This window comes from Vipera berus (assembly GCF_964194415.1).
Source record: "Vipera berus genome assembly, chromosome: 2".
Lineage (NCBI taxonomy): Eukaryota > Metazoa > Chordata > Lepidosauria > Squamata > Viperidae > Vipera > Vipera berus.
Window position 1 is genome coordinate 177,996,157 of NC_138203.1, and position 23,762 is coordinate 178,019,918.

General features: G+C 39.3%; 1 protein-coding gene across 2 annotated transcripts in view; it reads left to right on the forward strand.

Moving 5' to 3' along the window:
• The window catches only part of STX8 (syntaxin 8), a 129,322-nt gene that overhangs the window by 70,339 nt on the left and 35,221 nt on the right, over positions 1 to 23,762 (forward strand). The window contains exon 8 of one of the 2 annotated variants that reach the window (XM_081319640.1): positions 21,741 to 22,146. The exons of the other annotated variant lie outside the window; for it this stretch is intronic. Within the exon in view, the coding sequence (XP_081175766.1) occupies positions 21,741 to 21,808 (68 nt within the window). The 3' untranslated portion in view covers positions 21,809 to 22,146. Of the gene's footprint in view, positions 1 to 21,740; positions 22,147 to 23,762 lie in introns of those variants that run through there. 2 annotated transcript variants of the gene reach the window in all.

The following is a 23,762-nucleotide window of genomic DNA, read 5'->3' on the forward strand; positions in this document are numbered from 1 at the left end:
AAGGGACAGTAACACCTAGTTAATTACATTTGCATATGCAGCTGTCCAAACAGAGTTTGGCCAGTGCCTGCTCCATCTTTTGCTAGGGATTTGGTACAGCTGTCACTGGTCCCTGCAGTTTATTGGAGGGCTGGAATGCCTCCTCAGCCATTTATCATTTCCAAAGGCCAAGTAATTAGTTCTGTTGGAATAAAAAGAGGAACAAATCTTCTAGTTCATTTTACAAGGATACATGTCAAGGAGTTAAATCACTACTTGATATTTTTGAAACTGCTGGAATGCAATAATTAGATAGTTGAGGCTTACCCATTTATTTTCCTAGCAGTCTTTAAACTGATGGGGTTTTATTGTGATTTTAGGTGATTGTTCAAGTTTTGTTTTTAAAAAATACAAATAAAGACATCAGACCATTACAGCAAGTCTTGTTGCCACTGTAACGTTTTAGCAGCTTCTATTTGCAGCGACTAGATTTAAATGACTAAAAATAAGTAGTTTTTGTTTTAGGCTGCCTTGTTATGCAATGATTCTTCTAAAATACCTTACATAAATGCATGATGACTGTGGCAATATAATGGTTGAAAATATTCACATTCTTCTTGGACAACCAGATAGATGACTTTTTTAAAAATAGTTATCTTTTAAAAAAAAAATTCCTCCTTTGCATATTTATTTGTTGATTGATTTATTCATTCAATTTCCACCCAACTCAGCCAAATGGCTCTGGATGGCTTACAATTCTAAAATTATGAAACAGAAGTAGTGAATGGATAGTCACTTGTTTGAAATTGTATAGAATCTCCTGCTTGAGCTGGGGGCTGGACTAGAAGACCTCCAAGGTCCCTTCCAGCTCTATTCTGATTCTGATTCAACACTGGAAGTTTTTAAGAAAAGATTGGACAGCCATTTGTCTGAAATGGTATAGGGTTTCCTGCCTGAGTAAGGGGGGGGGTTGGACTAGAAGACCTCCAAGGTCCCTTTCAATTCGGTTATTCTGTTGTTGTTGTTGTTGTTAGCTGCGAAGTCGTGTCCCACCCATCGCGATCCTATGGACAACATTCCTCCAGGCCTTCCTGTCCTCTACCATTTTTTGGAGTCCATTTAAGCTCACGCCTACTGCTTCAGTGACTCCATCCAGCCACCTCATTCTCTGTCGTCCCCTTCTTCTCTTGCCCTCAATCTTTCCCAGCATTAGGCTCTTCTCCAGTGAGTCCTTCCTTCTCATTAGGTGGCCAAAGTATTTCAGTTTCAACTTCAGGATCTTGCCTTCTAAAGAGCAGTCAGGGTTGATCTCCTCTAGGACTGACCAGTTTGATCACCTTGCAGTCCAAGGGATTTGTAGGAGTCTTCTCCAGCACCATAGTTCAGAGGCCTCAATTCTTTGGTGCTCAGCCTTTCTTATGGTCCAACTTTCACTACCATACATTGAAACTGGGAAGACCATGGCCTTGACTATACACACTTTTGTTGATAGGGTGATGTCTCTGCTTTTTAGTGTGCTGTCTAGTTTTGCCATGGCTTTCCTCCCTAGGAGCAAGTGTCTTTTAATTTCTTGGCTACAGTCCCCATCTGTGGTGATCTTGGAGCCCAGGAAAATAAAATCTGCCACTACCTCCATTTCTTCCCCATCTATTTGCCAGGAATCGAGAGGGCCGGATGCCATGATCTTGGTTTTCTTAATGTTAAGTTTCAACCCAACTTTTGCACTCTCCTTCACTTGCAACAAGAGGCTCTTTAGTTCTTCTTCACTTTCTACCATTAGAGTGGTATCATCTGCATATCTTAGGTTGTTGATATTTTTTCCGGCAATCTTAATTCCAACTTTTGATTCATCTAGCCCTGCCTTTCTCATGATGTGCTCTGCATATAAGTTAAATAATTATTCTGTTATTCTGTTATTATTAAAACAGTAAGAACATCCACAAAAGAAAGAGATGCAAACGGCAGCCATGACGATTGCCAAGAATGGCTGCTCAGGAAGCATGGTGAGCAGAAGGCAAGCTAGATTCCCTGGATGTTCTTGACTCTCCAGTAGGATCTTGATCATTTCTCCACATGCATTCGATGGTGATGGTTTGCTCTGCATCGCGCTAACTTCCCAGTTAACCTTTTTTAATTAAAAAGAGTTTAATTAAAAAAACTCTTTTAAAATGTCTGCTGGATCAAGTGGTCTGATGGGTGCCACATTGGTACTCGTGGGTGCCACATTGCCTCCCTTTGTCTTACGGTAATTCTCGGTACCTATTATTGCTTGATGAACAGCCAATATAGCAGGTGCCTGTCACTTCCTTCTTTGAAAATGTGTTTGTTTTATTCTTTTCACTTTCATTTTGAGATGTGAGATTTGCTTCTTCTTTCTTGCTCTTCAGGGATTCTCGACCTAAAGCTGGAGAGACTGCTTTATGATGGGTTATTTACCTAATCAATGGGCTCTGGTGTTGTGTAGGAAATGCGGACATTTTTGAAAGAGAAACTCCTAGTAACTGACAAACAAAAGTCCAGCAGTTAGGTCTGATGAAACAACGAAATGAAGGTCAGCTAATATTGCCCTCCGTTCACTTTCCCGGTGGCCATGACAGCAGGGGAGGTTTATTTGAAGATCCCAGACTCAGAGTCACTGTTCGTATTGTCACCCTCCTGAGCATTCGAGGCCGTGCCAACAGTTTAGGATATTAATGTATTCCACAGATCAGGGAGAAAGAAATTCCTCTGCATGTCTTTGTTTTGTTTACTCTAATTCCTCCCTTTTTCCCCCATGCACTTTGTTTGCAGTGTCTTTTGTCTGGTGATGTTGCTGGGCATTTCTGAGGAGAAAGGAAAGAATTGCGAAGAAGGGAGGAGGAGGGGGAGTTAGTATTTTTGAAACACAAGGTGAATGATTTTTACCAGTTGGTCAGGTGAGTTAAAATTAATATTCTGATTAGGATTGGGGATGCAAATATATGTAGATCCCCCTCACACGCACCTCTCTCCTTTCCTGAAGAAGCAAATGTTTTCAAGGAGATTTGCTTTCTGCAGCCAGAAATTATGCTACAGAAACCCTAAGCACTGCTGCGCCCCAGGATGCCATGCCTCAGTGCGTCTTTAGTATTCATCCTTGCTTCATTACCAGGGCCACCTCTCGGCCCACCCCCAGCAGCTGCTAAAAGGGGGCAAAATTACAGCAATTCATACTGCTCGTGACTTACTGCCAGGGAATAATTGCTTTCTGTTTGCAAGGGACATTATCATAGCTATGCCTCCAAAACAAGAAATTGTTTTCCAGTTTGGGGGAAGAGGGATGTTCAGTGGAATGTATTTATCAGGATTTTCACAGGATGTGAAGAAAGGTGGTTTCCTAGAAAGAAAAGCTGTTGGTGTTTTTTTTAAATCAAGGGACAATGATCTAATAAAGACATGGGTAGGGAAATAAATGTGGGTAGATTCGTTTAAGTTCCAATATCTTATACTACCCTAAGAGGAATTGTACATAGTACTTAGATATTTTTTAAAAATATATTCTTTGATCCCTCATGGAAATGTTAATGAGACAAAATGTGCTAAAGAGCTCTTCAGACACTGCCTGGAGAGGGAGGAATGAAATGCAGACCCTCTGGAGGGCTTCTAGCATACAAGAAGTCCCTTTGTTTCCTGTTTTAAAAACCAGAGACATGTCTAAAACCAGGGACAAACTGAGAACAGGCTGAAGGGACAGTGTTGAAAACTAGGCTTTCTGTATTTTAATAAGAAGAGGAAAACGTGAATGCCACAGCCAGCTTGATAGGCAGCATAAAGGGGTGGGTATTTGAAGTCCAGCATGAAGGTGTTGTGAAGATGGGAGTGAGATACAGTTAGGCTGTCTTTCACTTAGACTTCATTAAGAACCTCACATGCTTTGTGTCTTGGGATCTCCGTTCCTCAATAGAGGCCTCAGCTCAGCCCCAAAATTGTATCTATAGACCTGCCGCCTTTGTGCTGAGTTGCCACACCAAAAACAGTAGCAAGTACAGGCCCCACGGTGCTGGAGGTCATCCTCTTGTTCAGAGAAGTGAGCCTGCATCCCCAAGAAAAAATGGGAATTGTTGGAAGGGAGCCCATTTTACCACTGGGGAATAACTAGCCTTTCTGTTTCTGTGTGCGTGTGTATCAACAAAAAGCCAGTGGGAGGTAGAAGAGGTTTTGTAACACTTTCCACAACTTGATTATGTAAACTTAATGAGGAGTCAGAGGTTTTACCACAAAGGGCAAACACTTTTCCTCAAGGAATCAACACAATGTGTTAAGGTCTATGAATGAGAAATAACTTGAATCTTTTCTCCCAGCTATTGATTATTCCAGGTCTTGTTTTATGTGCCGGAATTTATCAGTTTATGTAGCATTCTCTGTACATAGTCATAATGAAATTAGTTTCAGATAAGAGAGAAAGAGATTTATTTTGATATACTGATATAGTCTTTCACAGCAGGCAGATTTACCCTGGAGTCGATTAAGGACCTGGAATTTATGGAGGCTGGTGGAAGGGGTCTCTAATTTGTAAGAGGCGTGTTGGTCTTTAGTTATATTGTGAAGTAAATTACAAGAGAAGGGTTACCCATTAATCTGCCTAAGTGTTCATACACATAGAGATAGCCATATTTGGATTCATAGCACATGAGATTTCTTGGTAAATAGGATTATGTTCAGATTTGGGAGAGAGAAGAGAAGCACATAAATGATGGTGAGGAAGTATGACGATACACATTTTGAACTGGCTGAAACATGATGACATTGCAACCATTACTAAAGAGGGCATGAAAAAGCCTGGGCTAAACTCTTCACTTTGTGTTCACGAAGTGACTGCAGCCCAATTTTGATATTTCTGGATGAGATTTATTTTTCTAAATCTTATTTCATTCTGATTTTAAACTAGGAATCCCAAAGCTAGTTTGATTGACTCATCTTAGAAATTATTACTGTCGTTCAACATTTATTAAGAAGCATGTAAACAAATGATAACAATTTGCACAGGCATATACCCTATGAGAAATGAATTTGGAGAAGATAGTAGAATGAGGCAAAGAGAAGCAGCAGTATTAGGTTTATTGCTGATAGCTAGGCTATAGAATATGGAAAACATAGGGGCTGTTTTTAACCCTGTGGCAAGTTATAAGTAACTTTATGGCTGTAGGATGTGCACCTGTGTCTTCCAAGTATTATGGAAGCTGTGACCCATTTTTGAACTATCATCTGGAAGCTGTTATGGAATGAATAGGGGTGAAGGAAGTAATTAGAAACCAGATGTCTTATTCCATCCAGAGTATGTAAGCCTGCTATTGAAAAATCAGAAATGTAGCCTAAGAATGTTCTTGTTTCTTAAATAGTAGTGTAAGCCAAATGTGTTTTCTTCAGTTATACTTGATGTTTAACAGAGGTGAACAGAACCATCATTCATATTTTGATAATTTAAATATTTAGTTAGGGTAATGTAGCCTTTACAATACATCAGGAGGCTTTAGCTTAAATATAATGCCACAATAAAATAGTGCCCTGTACGATTATGTGTCTAAGATAATATACCTTCCGGAACATTTAATTTCATTTGCAGTATAGATAGTTAAGTTCTTAAGAAAGTTTTATATCATATGTTTTCTTTCTTTTTCCTTTGTCTCTCCCTTCCTTCCTTCCTTCCTTCCTTCCTTCCTTCCTTCCTTCCTTCCTTCCTCTTTCTTTCTTTCTTTCTTTCTTTCTTTCTTTCTTTCTTTCTTTCTTTCTTTCTTTCTTTCTTTCTTTCTTTCTTTCTTTCTTTCTTTCTTTCTTTCTTTCTTTCTTTCTTTTCTCAGTGGAGGCATTTCCATTAAGAATTTTCTGTTGTAGGAATAATATAAAGGGTATGTTTAATTGTGAAGTTCCTAAATCTGTTTTTTGTGGTAGAATTGCAATTATTCCTAGTTCTCTTTACTTACATGAGTACACAACAAATGTAATATAAATGTATATTCAAGGATCACACCCTTCTACTGCCACATTATATTATGCTGCCACATTATGCCGTAGGGTATTCCTGGGAGGGATGAGCAAGGAACTCTGGTAGTATATTCTAGAAGTAATTGCCATTTGCAGGATTCACAGAAATGCATTACATAGGGACCTTACTTTAGGGCTGATTTGTTGGGTTTTCTTAAGAGATATATTGGTGAGATGAATTCAAAGATTGAAATTTCTATCGTGCAATTTTTTTTGGTGAGCCAAATTTGAATAAATTTTTGAAACCCTACCAGGAACAGTAAGTAATGGTTGCTATCCTGCTTAGGTAGACTGGATCAAGAAATTGACTCAACAAGAATGCTAAAACTACTTTTATTGAGATTGGCTATAAATATAGAACATAGCTTGATTATACTATATTTACTCCTCCTTCTTGTAATTCATTGATTTGGGGAAGCATCTATATGAATTGCTCATCCTTCTCCAATGTAACTTGTTTTCTTATCATCACCTTCAGAAGGCAGATTTTAGTGGTATTCATAATTTGTCTTGGTTTACACAATCAGAAGCTTTTGTGTAATCAGCAAAAATATGCATCTCTTTTGGAATGCGATTGCCATTTCCATTATCCATTACGTGTGAGCAATATGGATTTGGGTGTTCCAGTCTCATCTGAATCAAATGTATACACATGGCATTTCTCATTCCATATACCACTGAAGTCTAGATTACATAATCTTGAACATAATCTTACTGTTCTTATTATTAACATTATCTTCCTAGCATATGAGATATGAGTGGAATTATTACTTCCAAAAACTTAGACACTATGCTTCTACTGAGGCAATCTTTAACTTAACATTTGCCTTATTAATAGCCATAGCTGACTCTTATTGAACTTGTGATGACCTACAATTCAAAGATAGTTTTCACAAATACTCTTACTGCCAAAAATGGTCAACCCAATAGCTAAATTTGTTTTCTTTATCCTAAATGAAGAATGGCATTTTTTATTGCATAATTTTATTGCATAATTTTCAACCCATTTTTCTTTGCATGTGGCTCAGTTTTCCTTTTCTTGTGTGTAAAACTTCTAAAGAATAATCATTAAATACCAGGAAGTCCCATGCAGTTAATGATTTAAGGAGAAAGGTGTGTCTATGCATGTACATAGGCTGAATGGATAAAGGAGGTGCATCCTTTTTTGCTCATTGAGCTGTTACAAACTAGTAACTAAAGGTACAAAGGAAGTACGTTTGTCAGGTACTGTTGAAAATTTAACAACAGCAGCAACATGATTTCATGGCAAAAGATATCCGGAAGTCAAATGGCACTAGGGAAAGCATTGGAAAATGAATGAGTCCAGTTTGGGGAAATAATCTTTGTAAGACTGGGTTGGAGCAGAGGATACATTGCCATTTTCAAAAAAAAGTTTAATTGGCACAATGGAGGAAAGTGATTTATGAGTCGTGGGCTTTTGCTCTACTATTTCTTTTCAGCTATGCCTCTTATAAAAACAGAAAATGTCTCTTTGGATTAATAAACTTGTTCAAGAATTTGTGGAAGCACTGAGAAGAGGCATTGCTCAAGGAGAGCATATTGCAGTGCATTCCTTTCCAGATTTATATCCCCTTTACTGGCTTATTTATGCTTGCTAGTGTCTTTTCTCTGAAAAACAAGACTATGTAATAATTTTTATCATCAAGATTCTAATATTGTAATCCATTTTCCTTGTGTCTGGCAAGTCATATGAGGCTTGCAGTTTTATATTTTTCATATGCCTAGATCTAGGTAGACAAACAAACAAACAAATAAATTTTACCATCTAGAATTTCATACAATAATTCACCATACTGCAACAGTCCCTAACAGTCCAATTTAAGGACATCGTTTACAGATTTAATTTACCATGAGATCATTTAAGATCATACTTTACGGAGGCTCAATAATCAAATAATTGCAACATGGAAAACAATAATAGGAATATATAATTAAATACAATATATTTCTTCATAAAGACTAAATTTTAAAACAATTTCACAAAAGGTTCACTAACATGTTTTTTAAAGTTTTGATTAATTAGATACCAGGCATAATTCCTGGAAGTTGGCTCCAGAGGATTGGCCCTGGATAGGAAAAAGCTATCAGTCGTGTTTTGCTACAAAGAGATTCCAGTTGTTTCTGATCAGAGTTGTACAAAAGTGGCATCTTTTAATTTCCACTTATTTGCTGGTCTATGACCATAATAAAGATTGATTGAATTTCCACTTAAAGGTACTTAGTACTTAAAATCTTTATTAATTTGGAAGTAGCAGGAGGTGCACCTCATCTTTGCACTATATTAGCTAATCAACTCATGCACATAAAAGAATCCATGAATCCTGAACTATGTTGTGTTGTCATGAATATTACCAACGTATGGATACATTTTTTTCTTTCAGTGTTGGAATTTGTTGTATGATCTTTAGTTGAAAATGAAGCACTCCATTGACAACAAGGCTGTTTGCAATTGAAGCTTTCTTACTTCAGAATTAAACTTGATTTTTTTCTCATTTTGCCACTTGAAAGATATTGGAAGCTCTCATAAAGGTTCTTGATTGTGGATTATCCAAATGTGGTTGATGAATGTTCAGTGTCAGGAGCAAGGGATTTAGCCTATGAATTTCCCAGGGTTTGATAATCTTGTAGGGCAGCTGAGTGTGACTGCTTCCCCAATAATCTACTTAACTCAGTAGTTCCACCCTTCTATTGCCTTGTAAGGAGAATGAGATTCCTAGATCTTTTGCATGATAAGTATCTTCAGACCCTAAGAGCCTTTGAAAGGGCAGCTGAGAGTTAATTGTGGCAGATTGAACTAATGGCTTCCCATATTCACTCCTTAGTGAAGACAAGAACTTGAAAAGTTTCCTTCAGTTAAGTACAGTAATGGCCTCACAGTATAATTCAACAGCCAAAATGTTATTAAAGCTCTTCTGATCCAGGGGCATGTGTTCCATGTTCCAAATTCACGGAATTTGCTTAAAGAACAGGATACGTTAGATTTTGTACTGATGCAGAAAAAAATAGTAAATTTTAAAAAGTCTTTATACTCTCTTGAGGTTACTATCGACCTGTGGCCAAACTGTATGGTGATGATAATTTTATATCAAAACTCATTTACAGTGCATTAAACCAGTTTATTATTAATATAGCTATAGATAAAAATGCACAATTGCATACACTATGGAATATATACAGCTGCTTTTTCCAATCTGATGTCCTATTGTGGACTAAAAAAATAACAGAAGATGATACAGAAGAAGTCATTTAAATCGGCTAGAGCAGGGGTGTCAAACTGCCGGATGCATCATGCGGAAACCGCGCCCACCCCATTGCCGGCAATGGCAAAGCCGTCCCGATACATTGTGCGACATCACATGATTTGTCTGGAATGATGTTGCCTTCTGGTTATGACTTTGTTTGTCTCTAGGTGTTCACAGATTTGTTGCTTGATTATCTTTTCCAGAATCTTTCTTGGTATTGATGGCAGGCTGATAGATCTGTAATTTCCTGGATCCATTTTTTTTTTAGTATAATGAAAACCTAGCTTGGAGAACTCTCACACCATTCCCTGCGCTCAGTTGTTCTGTCCCTAGCCATCTTATGAGTGGACTACTGTCATAAGCTCTACACGGGGCTCCCCTCAAGGAGCATCCAGCAGCACAGGTAATTTTGGGGGTCCCAAGAATGGCCCCTGTGGCACCACTGCTCTGTGCGCTGCTCTGGTTACGAGTCTGCTTCCGGATGCAATTCAAGATGTTGACGATCACTTTAAAGTCCTTCTTGGGATGGGTCCAGGTTATTTGAGAGACTGTCTCATGCCACTGGGAATGCCTGTACCACTCGTGCCAGCAAAGGAAGCATGCTGCGGGGCCTGTAAACTGTGTTCCAGCTGACGGGATCCAGGAATAGGGCCTTCTTTGCTGTTGCTCCTGCCCTTTGAAATATCTTATTCCCCCCCACTGATATGAGGTTGGCCCCAACCCTCCTATCTTTTTGTAAGATGTGGCTGTGCCAGTTGGCTTGGGGCTCCAGTGGGGGTTCAGCACAGTGGAGGTGGTTGATTGAGTAATAACAGAACCCAGCTTCCCTCCACTCCAGTTCTGCCTTCCCCATGTGTTTTTGGTCTTAATATTTGTTTTTAACTTTTTAAGTTTTAGATCAGACATGTCAAACACAAGGCCCGGGGGCCAGATCCGGCCCGTGAAGTGGTTTCATGCGGCCCACGAAGCCATCCTGGAAACAGTGAGGGAACGGCCCCCACTGCCTTGGCCCTGGCCCAGAGACCCTCCTCCTGCCAGAGACCCTCAGATCCATCCCACTCCTGCCCAGGCCCCCATAGGCACCCTTGATGCAAATGATGCAGAGCTGGCCATGCCCACCCAGTAGGCCATACGCACTTTAGCCATGCCCACCCAGTAGGCCACGCCCACCCAGGCCACACCCATCTGGCCCCCTGAGGGCAACCGCAATACTGATGCGGCCCTCAATGAAATTGAGTTTGACACCCCTGTTTTAGATTTTATGTAACTGTAAGCTGCCCAGAATTACCTTATGGTAAGATGGGTGGGCAATAAATTTTATAAATAAATAAACACAAGCCTGCACTGCATATATTCTCTACTAATAAAAGTAATTGAGATGCACAGTTATAAACAGCAATGATATCCTATTTTTATGGGATCTTTATGGGATCTATGCATTGTACCAGAGAACAATACCCACCCTATCTAAACATAGCAACAGTACTAGCACTTAGACTAGTACAGGGGTAGGCAACCTCGGCTCTTTTATGACTCGTGGACTTCAACTCCCAGAATTCCTGAGTCAGCCATGCTGAGGGGAAACGGAGAGGTTTCCAAGCTGAGCCATTCTGGCTCAGGAATTCTGGGAGTTGAAGTCCACGAGTCATAAAAGAGCCGAGGTTGCCTACCCCTGCCCTATACTATATTCCTCTAGAAAACACCAAGGAAATGAATTCAGACTGGAAAATGTAGTAAGGTTTCATCTGATGTCCAGTTTCTAGCTTATCTTAACCCCCAGGCAGACCCTATACCAGGGGTAGGCAACCTCGGCTCTTTTATGACTCGTGGACTTCAACTCCCAGAATTCCTGAGCCAGCCATGCTGAGGGGAAATGGAGAGGTTTCCAAGTTGAGCCATTCTGGCTCAGGAATTCTGGGAGTTGAAGTCCACGAGTCATAAAAGAGCCGAGGTTGCCTACCCCTGGACTAGTATATACCACCCCATAGTGCTTTACAGCAGGGCTTTTCAACCAGTGGTCCCAGGGTCATGTGAAGTGACCAAAACGTGCTGCAACCACCCAGCAGTGGGGGGGCAATAAAAACCAAACACCACCCCACCCCACCCCCACTGCCAATCCTCAACAGAAATGGTCACAACAATGAAAACCTCAGGAGGAAGAGCGCCGCTGGGCGGGCAGGCAGGTTTCTTGCTTGGGTGTGGGTTGGGGGGCACTTTTTTCAGTGCCATTGTAACTTCGAACAGTCACTAAGCAAACTGTTTAAGTCGAGGACTACCTGTACTTCATAGCCTTGGTGGAGCAGTGGGCTAATGCCTCCTTAAGTAACGCCAGCTGCCTGCAGTTAGTGCAGGTTCGCATCCCACCAGGCTCAAGGTTGACTCAGCCTTCCATCCTTCCGAGGTAGGTAAAATGAGGACCCAGATTGTTGGGGGCAATTAAGCTGACTTTGTAATAATGCCACTTGGGGTGTGTGTGAAAGCCCTAATAAGCAGGCATATACATAGAATGAAGGCTACTGCTAAGCTTGTAAGCCGCCCTGAGTCTTCGGAGAAGGGCGGGATATAAATGGAATTAAAATAAAAATAAAATAAAAATAACTCTTTTCCTTTTTTTTTTGGTCATCAAGTTTTTGACACCTTGCTAGGCGACTGGTGATACTCGGATATTGCCATATCCTAAAAGTGGTACAATGGGTGAAAAAGTTGAAAAGCCCTGCTTTACAGCACTTTTTGAGCAGTTTACAATATCAGCATATTTCCCCCAACAATCAGGGTCCCCATTTTACCAACCTTTGAAGGTGGGAAGGCCTCGAGTACAGTCAGGATCAAACTCCAGGCCATGGGCAGAATTTGTTTGCAATACTGTGTTCTAACCACTGTGCCACCAGGGCTCCTCCTAATTTCTGTTTCAGCAGGATTTTACACATTGGTCTTGATCGGTTCAACGAGTTAGCTAGTTAAGAGACTATAGTTGAAGCATGCAAGCATTCAGGAATAAATCTGGAGAGTATTGTCCTTGGTTGTATATCATTCCATTGAGGTGACTTTTGTTGACAGCTGTCTTTTAGCGAATGAAAAATATTGTATGTGAGCAGAAGAAAGGCAGTAGAGGCATCATTACTTAGGTAACTGAAAGCCAGCAATGAAATGGCACTTCATAGCATTGTGTCCAGTTGTCAGAAAACTCTCACTTGCCTGCCATGTAGAAAAGTAAGGAAAAGAGCCTAACAGATAAGACAGTGAGCTATCATTTACCAGTTTTTCCAGTAATATTGAAGGTTTTTCTTTTGACAGTATTTAAACCAGAACCCCAAGTGGTGAATAATCCAGCCTTAAGGTTCAGATAGTTTTTAGAAAAAGTAAATAATTAATATTAATATTCTAAATATATTAAAATATATTTAAAATATGAGACAACACCTGTTTTTGTTGTTTTGTTTTCACAACACCTGTTTTTGTTCCAAAAAAACGCACAATAATAGGATGTTTAGGAATTCTTTCATTCTGAATGAACTATAAACTCAAATAGTAACTGCAGAGGTTCATTTACCAAGAACATGGAAATTGCAATCTGATTATTACAAGTTAAAAGAACCTCAAGAAGAGCACACACTGAAGTCTTAATAGCAATTGCTCATCAAGGATGATGACATGATGATTTTTGCACTACAGTGCAGTATATGGTTTCCTTCCCAGTCAGATGAGGTTGATAAAGGCTGCCCTATGCTGGCTTTTATGTTGTGCTTCAGAAATTTGCTAATTGCTTAATGTTTTAAAAGTTTCTTTATTTCTGCAAGAGCTGAGCAGCAAATTACTCTTTCCTTTTTCTAATGGAAAGCAGTTGCAGATTTAGAATGGCTGTTCAGTGCATTTATTCAAAAGCATGCATGCATACTTGATGCATTTGTTCAGTGGCTTAAAACTCTACACTGAATTGAAGCATCCCAGTTTACAGCCACATACCTAAATTAGTGCCCTTTGTGCTGCTTTCTGCTGGGCATGCTGGACACTATAACATATTTAAAACCAGTTTAAGTTAAATTGTTTCATTTTATATTATCAGCAATAATTTATAAGCTCCTGTTTACTATCTGATCTCTGGCTGGAATAGTAATGCACCAGTTCATCCTTCTGAGATTGAACTTGACAGACTGGCTGATATTTTGGAAAATAGTCATAATGACTTTTCAATTTGAACAAGTTTTCTTCTTCAGCTAGCTTATATGCCCTAAGTGGTGTGACATCAGGAGCATTCAAATGGCTGTTTATCTTGTAGGTAATCAAGAGATAACGTTTTTATAAAATGTTTTATAGGTGGCACTTAGATCCTAAAAAATTGGCATGTATGTATCCAAATTATCAGCCTAAATGCTGGAGATGTGGTTGTGAGGATGCAACCTATTATCATATGTGGTGGACTTGTAAAAAAGTTAAAGTTTTTTGGATTAAAATTTGGTGGAATATGCAGAAGATATTTAAGAAAAAGATAAGGTTTACCCCACAGTTATTTTTATTGGGTATTATTACTGATTGTACGGTTATAGAAACTAAATTGATGTTGAATTTAATAATGGCAGCAAGACTTTTGGTTTTGCAATATTGGAAGAAGGAGGAACTGCCTACTATAGAAGAGTGGACTTTAAACGTTTCAAACTTGGCAGAAATGGCAAAAATTTCAGCGTACCTGAAAGAACAATCGCAACAGAGATATATTTCGGAATGGAGAAGATGGATTGAATATATTCAGAATAAATATGGGACTAAAAAATTTCACCTAGCATATGAATGAATATTAGAATTATAAGATGTACTATTATTTATCTATGCATAAGGGGAGTTAAAGTGCGATAGGATTTAAAGTGTATTCATAGTTGGTTAGCATATTTTAGTTTAAGCTTGTTAGAGGCAATACTCTGCTTTCAGCTCTGGGAAGTCGGGGGAGGGGGGGATGTGGGGGGGAGGGGGGAGTATACTTAAAATGTACTGTAAAACTTTTCAATAAAAAAAAGAGATAGCTTTCTAAATCGTGACTTGAAAATACAGAATTTTAGCACTGCTTCTAAACATGGGATTCTGTGGGATGGGACAGATAATGCCAATTTACAAACAATGCAAATTCTATATTTCCACTGAATGTGGTGATGTCATTGCATAATCACACAGAACTTATGTGATGATGTCAGGACACATATAATTTTGACATCATTGTGGCTTATCATGAATACTGCTAAATTATAGGTTAAATGCTAAATTTGGTTATATGCTAGATGAGTCTAATTTTCTCTATATTTCTTAAAACCAAATATCATGAGAAATCATGATTTTTCTGAGAATATTGATGTTCTTTTCTTCCCATTCTAACTTGTCATTCAAAAACAAAGCTTGCAGATGAATTCTTCACATATAGTTTCTCAAATTGTGATTTATGATGTCAGAGGGGCTAAACACTTTTCATTTATTTAGGATAACGCAACTATGATAGAAACAGATGTACCAAATGGTCCATGCTGAACTGTTTATTGCTGTGCCTGACAGCATAGTAGGATGCTGATGTATCTTGTTAAAAAAAAACACCAGCCCAAGGGGATATTTTTTAGCATTTCAATAGCATGGGGACCATTTAAAGCAGGGGTTCCCAACCCCCGGTCCGTGGACCAGTACTGGACCGCGGCATGGCAGCAACCAGGCCACACAAACAAGCAATGCCCATCCGCAGGATGCAGGCAGCAAACAAAACCATGCCCCCTCCGGTTCACGGAAAAACCTCTCTCCATGTAACTGGTCCCTGGTGCCCAAAAGGTTGGGGACCTCTGATTTAAAGGGATCGCTTTCTTAGCTATGGAGTGATCGAGAAGCCAAAGTGTTCCAGGGACCACAAGGCCCCAAAAGAATTAATCTTTGGAAGACAAACATCTGCTCTGGCATACTTTTTGCTTTCGTTGTTTTCCCATTTTTAAAATTCTTCAGTGTTTCTCTCAAAGCTGTTTTTTTTCTTTTGTTGTGATGTAATGACAGGACTTGGAAGGGCTAATGTCTAACTGCTGACTGTGTTTGAGGCCCAGACTTCATCACACATATACAAACACCAAGGAAGGGACTGCCAACGTATGTGCTGGTGATCCCAGGCCTTTGTTCCTTTCCCCCAATGGCATGTGCAGAGCAAGCTCTGGGCTTGCTTCCCTTCCTTCTGATTTCTATGTTTTTCTCTGCATAGCCACGCTAGAGAAGTGTTTTTCTTCTAAACAGAAAGATTGGGTTAGAAATACAAAGCTAAGATAAAAGTTGGACAAATAATTGCTTTTACTGCCTCAAAATACATGTTCCAACTTTGGTCAAAGGAAACTGTTCTCTTGTTTGGAAAGACCTGCTTGTGTGTATGTCCGTGTGTGTGTGTGTAGAGAGAGAGAAAGAGAGTGTATGCAAGTGCGCAATTGAACTTTAACAATGATAGATGAGGGGAAACACTTATCTCATTTCCTTTCATTCAGTCAAATTGTGCCTGTGGTTTGGGACCATGAACTCTGGGAATTATTTAATCATAGAGACAATAAACATTTTAGGTTGGAAATTCACTACACACTTTTTTGCCTTACCAGCTATTCTCAGTGGATATGAAGAAAAACAAAGACTTTTTTTGCCCACAATCCATTGGAATTGTGGATACTTACACTAAAGCTGTATTGTACCTGCACACATTAACATTGATCTTCATTCTAGTGTGGTACTTGCTTAAACACAAAATTTTAACGAAAGAAGTCAAGTAGTCTCTTGCCATTAGAAAATTTTTTATTAGGTCGAAGTTGCCAACTCTAAATCTTAAAGCTTTAAGATTAAAGATTAAAGCTTCTCAAACATTTAGGTTATATACCATGTCTAGCACAGTTACAGTTTTAAAATACGTACAGGGTGCTTAAGCATCAAGAACAACTTTTATAATATGTAATTAATGTTGATTGATTATAAAGTTGTTAGCTTTGAATAACATTGAAAAATAAATTACAGTAAAGCTATAATGAATCTATTGCATATATTGTGTGGTACTCTTAAAGCTTTCTATAGTGCATGACTTTAATCAAGATTTTGTGAATGAAGGCCAAGGTTTAACTCAGAAAATAAAAAAATGGTCTTAAGAGAGAATATGTTTTAGGTGCCTGCATATTTATTTTTGTTAAATAAATCCCAGTGGCTTGAGGAGTGAGCCAATTTTGTGATGCATACAAAATAAAGTTATTACCAAGTTTTTAACATTGGAAAACTAATTGCATACCTCCATTTTTTCTAGTAAGTTACATCTGACAAATTCTTTTGTGCTATATAGAATGGTGTATCAGGACTTAATTCCAAAAATGAAGTCGTGTTAGCTTTTTTTTTTAAATAGCTTTACAGATTTTTTTTCCAGGATTTTATCATCTGGGCTGATATTTCCCTCATTTGTAGTGGATATTACATTTCTAATTTGTTCAGTTTGAAGGCAAAAGGAGGAGAAGGGGATGGCAGAGGATGAGATGGTTAGATAGTGTCATTGATGTGGTGGGAATGAGTTTGGCAGATTTGGAACACAGTGGAAGACAGGGGGACCTGGTGTGCAATACCATGGGGTCACAAAGAGTCACACACAATTTAGTGACTGAACAAAAATATTCAAATGGACATTATATTAATAATAAGTATTAATAATGATCATGATATGCCATCTTTGACTCTTAGTAACCACATATGTAGATTTTCTTCATGATAATCTTTTCTTTCAAGTCTCTCAGCAGTACACACAATACAAAATTTAAATCCAAAAAGTGAATGCTGTCTGCATTCCTTTTATCATAGATTTAACTCACTGTTATCTTGCTGCCAAAGATTGTATTATATTATTTCTTAGATAGATTGCCATTTCTTTGCTTGAATGTCTAACATATATTGTGTAAGCTTTCTTTTACTTGCAGAAAAACCATTCATGAAGTTTTTTGGCAGAATGTTTGGAAATGATAGAAAACTGCAATACCACATAGGCTAATTTGAATTGTATTCTGGGATGAATTATGCTGTGGATTCTTTGAAGATAATTGGATAAGAAACTGGGCAGAACTCAACTCTAATAAACTTGCAGATCTGATTCTCTGGAGATTTGACTTTATAGCCACTACAGTTTTTTTGTATTTTCTCCTGTTCAGTCATGTCCAATTCTCAGTGATTGTCTGGACAAGTCCATGCAGTTTTCTTGGCAAGGTTTTTCAGAAGTGGTTTGCCCTTGCCTGCTTCCTAGAGTTAAGAGAAAGTTACTGGTCACCCAGCTGGCTTTGTACCTAAGACAGGATTAGAACACAAGGTCTCCCAGTTTCTAGCCTGATGCTTCAATACTGTACCAAACTGGCTGTCACATTTGTTGTAGTTCCTGAAAAATACAACTTTCTGAGTCTTCCACAACTTTCTGCTCTTGAGTTTTGTTCATGGCGGCCATAACTCTTGATGGCAGTCTTTCAGAATCTAAATTTAAGGTTGTTTCTGTGACAAATAAAAAGGAGGTCAGATGCAATATTATGATTCTTCTTTGGGGCAAGGAGACCTTTGTGCAGCTAAAATATTCAGTACTAACACAGCACACAAACGAACCAGGCTGCCACAACATCTACAAGGATCTCTGAAAAAATAGATGTTAGATCAAACAAGTCTTTACACGTACAGTCACCCAAATAGATGTGATTTCAGGTTAAAGTGCTATGTAACAAACAACAAGCTGTCTGCACTTTTTCCACTTCCCATGAAAGTGGGAAAGTGGAATTTTACTTTGACAGCATCTCTTGACTGGTAGCAGACAGGACCAGGTGATTTAATCTTCAGACACTTTGTTCTCTGAACAGCCTATGAATGTTGTCTTGCTCTGCGCTGAAAATGCAAAAGGTCTTTAAGAAAACTTAAATACGTTCTATGTTTAACCATAACAGACTAACAAACTGTTGTGATCCTTTCCAAAAACATGCCCAGAAATTGTACTCTGTAGCTCTCCAAGGAAGGATCTTCACTGAAGTGGAAATAAATGAATTTATCTCAAAGGAACAGGGCCCTTTATTGTGTTTGCTGGAGGAAAACGAAACATAGCTGGTTTTCTGGAAACTCTTCTTTGGGATTTGAGGCTTTACAAAAAGCAAAAAGCCCTTGTAACCAATTTCACTGTAGCAGTTCTCACCTTCTAGCTCTCCCTGCAAACTGAACTTGTGCCTCCTTCTATCGTCATTCAAATTCAGCTTCTGCAAACTCAAGCCTTTTATGAATTGAAGCATGCATGACAGTAGTTTTGCCAGATCTGGTTAGCGTCTTGGTTCTTCTTCACTGGACCGATTTAACTCGACAGACCTATCGAGTTACTTAACAGGAAACCAATACTTGAGAGAGAACAGAAATGTGAAACGAGAATGAATGCTATTTCTTCCAGTCTTTCCTTCATCAGCTATTTCTGTTTTTCATTTGCAAGCGGACAAAAGCAAAATGATAAGGAGCAGCCTTGCCTGGTTCTCGGCAAGCTCCCCTCCAGCGTGCAGAATCCCCTCACTCTCGCCTGCAGAACTGAGCGCCCTTTTGCGCTTGTTTAGGCATCTCACTCAGCCGTTCCAAAGGCCCTGAAAAAGCACCAAGAGAAGAACTCAGCAGCTTGGCAGGCTCTGCCTCTTGGAAACTTTGTAATGCAGGAGACAGTGCCCACCATTGTGCTGCCTTTCTGCCCTGGATGGGAATAAAATAAGCTTGAATGAGTGACTCATTTCAGGGGTACATTGATGTTTACATTTGTCTTGCAGGACTTTGCATATTTTCTTTGGAGGCCTAATTTCAGTCACCATGAGAGTAACTTCTTTTTTTATATATATACTGTTTTCTTTCACGACATGGATCTCATTTCTTCACCCATCCATTCAGACTAGCACAGCTTTTCCCTCTAGAGGCTTCCCTTCATCCCAGTGATGGATTTCAGCAGTTCTATCTCTCGTGCATTTGTTTGTGTGAATGTTCGCAGAACCAAAATCCAGCCCATAATTGCTTTATGTGTTTTGGATAGCCCTCCTTCTCCTCTAAGAATTCTCTTAGCCAAGTAATTAAGTATGTTTGATCCATTGTCAAGCTGTTGGGATTTTTGACTATTTTGTAAGGATTGGTTTGTCTTTATTCAATCATTTTTTTAAAAGATATTCTCCATTATTAGCTGGTCAGACACTTCAGAAATGAATGGCATCAAATATAGTAAGTAAATGGATTAACATAAATATAGCAATGAAAACGTAAATGAGCTAAAATTTCAAGAAATGTTTTAAAAATCAGCGCAGGGAAGCATATCGGAAAACCCACTATCAAAATATTTTTTTCTTGACTAATATACTGTGCCCATTACAGTAGTACATACCAGAGAATTATCCATCAGACACAAACATACTTTTGTCATAAACAACATAATAAAAGAATGCCACAAGAGTTGGAAATTGAATCTCATAAACCTTATTTTGACTCTCAGTAATGGGCTGCAAACTAAATCAGGCCAGGATCATGGGGAGACGGACTGGCAAGCTTTGCCTGAATTGTGTAGTTTTGTACAGTTATATTCCAATCAGTATCCTTGTTGCAAACACCTAAGATTCCCAGACTGGAAAATTATTCCTTCTCACCTACCTTCGGCCTTCATTATTTATTTCCATTGGAGTTAAATAAAGATAGCTCCAATGTGTGTTAATGCTCTAGCTAACTCAGTGGATCAAGTAATATCAATGGGCACAATAAGCTTGAGAGAGTGAGTTTATGAAATGATTGATTGATTGATTGATTTGATTTATACCTATAACTGGTTATAGAAGCTTAGTTTATCATGCTGGGTTTTATGTCTTCTCTCCTTTTTATTTTTAAATAAAGCTTTATTCATAACTGGTGTTGGAGCAGGGGATTGTATCTTTAAAGAACTGTTATTTCAACGTACCTAGGTTGTGTTGAGCTAATTTGCCTAAGACACGGATGTCAAATTCGATCATGTCACATGACACATCGTGACGTATCACATTTTTTGCCTTTGCAGAGCTGGGGTGGGCGTTTTACACCCCTGGCCTAAGAGGAAAGTAAATGAATGCCCGCTAGATGACTCTCTTCCTCCCTTTCCCTGAGATCAGAGAAAAATAATGGCGACTGGTCGAGTTTGCAAGTCAGTCATAAGTAATTATTTAGGGATTAGTAGCATTTTGGTCATCGGGAGCAAAGTTTCATTTTGCCAAGTATTTTGGCAAAGTACTTTAACGTTGCTTTGACTATTATTCCTGGCCTTAGAAAAACTGTATCAAGCCAACTATATGGCTGAAGGTATAGCTTGAATGAGGAGATCAACCCTGACTGCTCTTTAGAAGGCCAGATCCTGAAGTTGAAACTCAAATACTTTGGCCACCTAATGAGAAGGAAGGACTCACTGGAGAAGAGCCTAATGCTGGGAAAGATCGAGGGCAATAGAAGAAGGGGACGACAGAGAATGAGGTGGCTGGATGGAGTCACTGAAGCAGTAGGCGTGAGCTTAAATGGACTCCAGAAGATGGTAGAGGACAGGAAGGCCTGGAGGAACGTTGTCCATGGGGTCGCGATGGGTCGGACACATCTTCGCAGCTAACAACAACATAGCTTGGATATTTCCCCCCCTCAAAATGGTAGAAAATTGTATTGCAAATTCATCTAAATATGAAACTCTGTAGTATGAAAACAAAACAAAAGGGAGATGGGCTTTTCAAAGTTGACCTATTTAATTTAAAATATTTAAAGAGGAGGAATATGAAAGTGGACGCCATGCATTTTTTAAGGAAGCTCTTCAGCCACTACATACAAAATTATTGCAATTAATAAACATATAACTAATAAACTATAACTAGGGATTATAGGTTTATTTAATAATTTCAGGTGCGTGTATTTATACTAATCTTAAATTGCATCTTTATGTAAAATTATAGAAATTAGGAGGGAGACTACTTGCATTTTCCTGTGCCTGGGCAAAAAACCAGAAATGTTGAATTAATTTGTTAAATACTGAGAATTTTTTATGTGGTCTTTTGTGCATATATTCTTAAAATTATGCATGTGAATGTGTTAGACAAAGATTTTTTTTATAAAACCTTATCTTCCATGCTTGTGTTTCTTCAGCAAAATTGAAATATACTTATTTCCCAAGAAGAATGTAAAAGTATTTTTTTCTATTGTTATAATATTTTGGGATATAGATTTCTACTTATATTTCATAAATCAAAGAGGAATAAAGAGTTAGCTAATAAAATTAAATCATACACTCATCAGTTGTCAAAACAGGCAACATGTAGAAATGTCTTTGAAATGGCCCCAGAAAAAAATGGTTGATTTGATAAAACTGAGAAATTAAATGTTGTTTTAGAAATAAATCCATTCTTCTCTAATGGAGTCTTCTTTAAAGTGTATTTATTTATGAGTTTTAAAATAATTACAAAAGATAATTAGTTTTATGTTTTTGGTTTTTTTCAGGAATGATGGTGGTGATCGTATTATTGCTGATTGCTATTGTGGTTGTTGCTGTGTGGCCTACAAAGTAATCAGAGATTGTCTCATTTTGCGACTAAGTGTTAATAGTCATCTATAGCAAGGACAACCCCACTTTGTTTTTGGCATTGTCCATGGATAGCTGTTCTTATTCCACTACGAGAGACAGTTCCATGCCTGAGCTGCATAAAGGTTTTACAAAATTCTGTATAAAACTTTATATACTCAAGAACATAATTGGAAAAGAAATGACTCACCTGAACTAACTTCAAGGCATAAATTGAAATTAATTTCAAAGAAACACTTTGTCTATAAATACTTCTAATAGTACTAAGTGGAATTTTCTCTTAATCTGCAGTGTCTTATTAAAATATTAGCATTTTCTTTCTTACATTAGTCCCTTATTGCTGAAATATATGACTCTTCCTGAGAGAATGTCAAAGATTCAAGAGAAACTGCCATCTTGGAAGGGTGAACATCTTTGAAATAAAAAAAAAATCCACAAAATTCTTTGGCTTGAGTCAGAGGGCAATTACTATTGTAAAATGGTAGCTGCAGATATATATTTTTGAACGAGAAGATAAAGTTTCTGTCCAAAAATGTAGAATCAAACATATTGTATTATATCTGGGTTTCTTTTCTTTATCAAGGTATATTAATAGCAGGGAAGAAAAGGAATTACTGTAAATACCCAGAGTTTCAAAATGTGTTTTCTCTTAGCAGAATTGGCAGGAATATGACTTTCCTTCTCTCTGGAGGGCTAGGGACAGGGGTTGCTCCTCTGTCCTGGTCCTATTAGATCTCTCAGCGGCTTTTGATACCATCGACCATGGTATCCTGCTGCGGCGTCTCAGGGGGTTGGGAGTGGGAGGCACCGTTTTACGGTGGTTCTCCTCCTATCTCCTGGGCCGCTCGCAGTCGGTGTTGACGGGAGGGCAGAGATCTGCCCCGAGGCCTCTCATTTGTGGAGTTCCTCAGGGGTCGGTTCTTTCGCCCCTCCTGTTCAACATCTATATGAAGCTGCTGGGTGAGATCATTCGTGGTTTCGGGGTGGGGTATCATCAGTACGCTGATGATACCCAACTTTTTCTTTCCACCCCGAACCAACCCAGCGATGCCCTCGCCGTGATGTCCCGGTGCCTGGAGGCGGTCCAGGTCTGGATGGGGAGAAACAGGCTTCGTCTCAATCCCGCCAAGACTGAGTGGCTGTGCATATCGGCATCTCGGGTCAACCAGATTATTCCATCTCTAACGACGGGGGGTGAGGTGTTACCCCCCCGTTGATAGGGCTCGCAACTTGGGCGTCCTCCTGGATTCACGACTCAATTTTGAAGACCATATAGGACCCGTGACCAGGGGGGCTTTTGCCCAGGTTCACCTGGTGCGCCAGTTGCGACCCTATCTGGACCGAGATGCCCTACGCACAGTCACTCATGTGCTCGTGACCTCCCGTTTGGACTACTGCAACGCTCTACATGGGGCTGCCCTTGAGGACCACTCGGAGGCTTCAGCTGGTGCAGAATGCGGCCGCGTGAGTTGTGATGGGGGTCTCCTGATACTCCCATGTAACACCTCTACTCTGCGAGCTGCATTGGCTTCCGGTTGCCCTCCGGGTGAAATTCAAGGTGCTGGTGATGACCTATAAAGCCCTACATGGCTTGGGTCTGGGATATCTGAGGGAACACCTGCTGCCGGCATCAAGTTCCCTTCGTCCAGTGCGCTCCCACAGGGAGGGTCTTCTCAGGGTGCCACCGATAAGAGATTGCCGGCGGACGACACCCAGGGATAGGGCCTTCTCAGTGGGGGCGCCTGCCCTTTGGAACCAGCTGCCAGTGGAGCTGAGGACTGCCCCCGACCCCCGTTCATTCCGCCGGGGCCTGAAGACCTGGCTCTTCGAGCTCTCTGGCCCAAGCTGAGGATTAATTTATTTTAATTGGGGTTTTACTTATACAGAGATAAATTTAATCTTTTTTAAACTTGGTTTTTTAACTTTTGTATTTTTGGTTT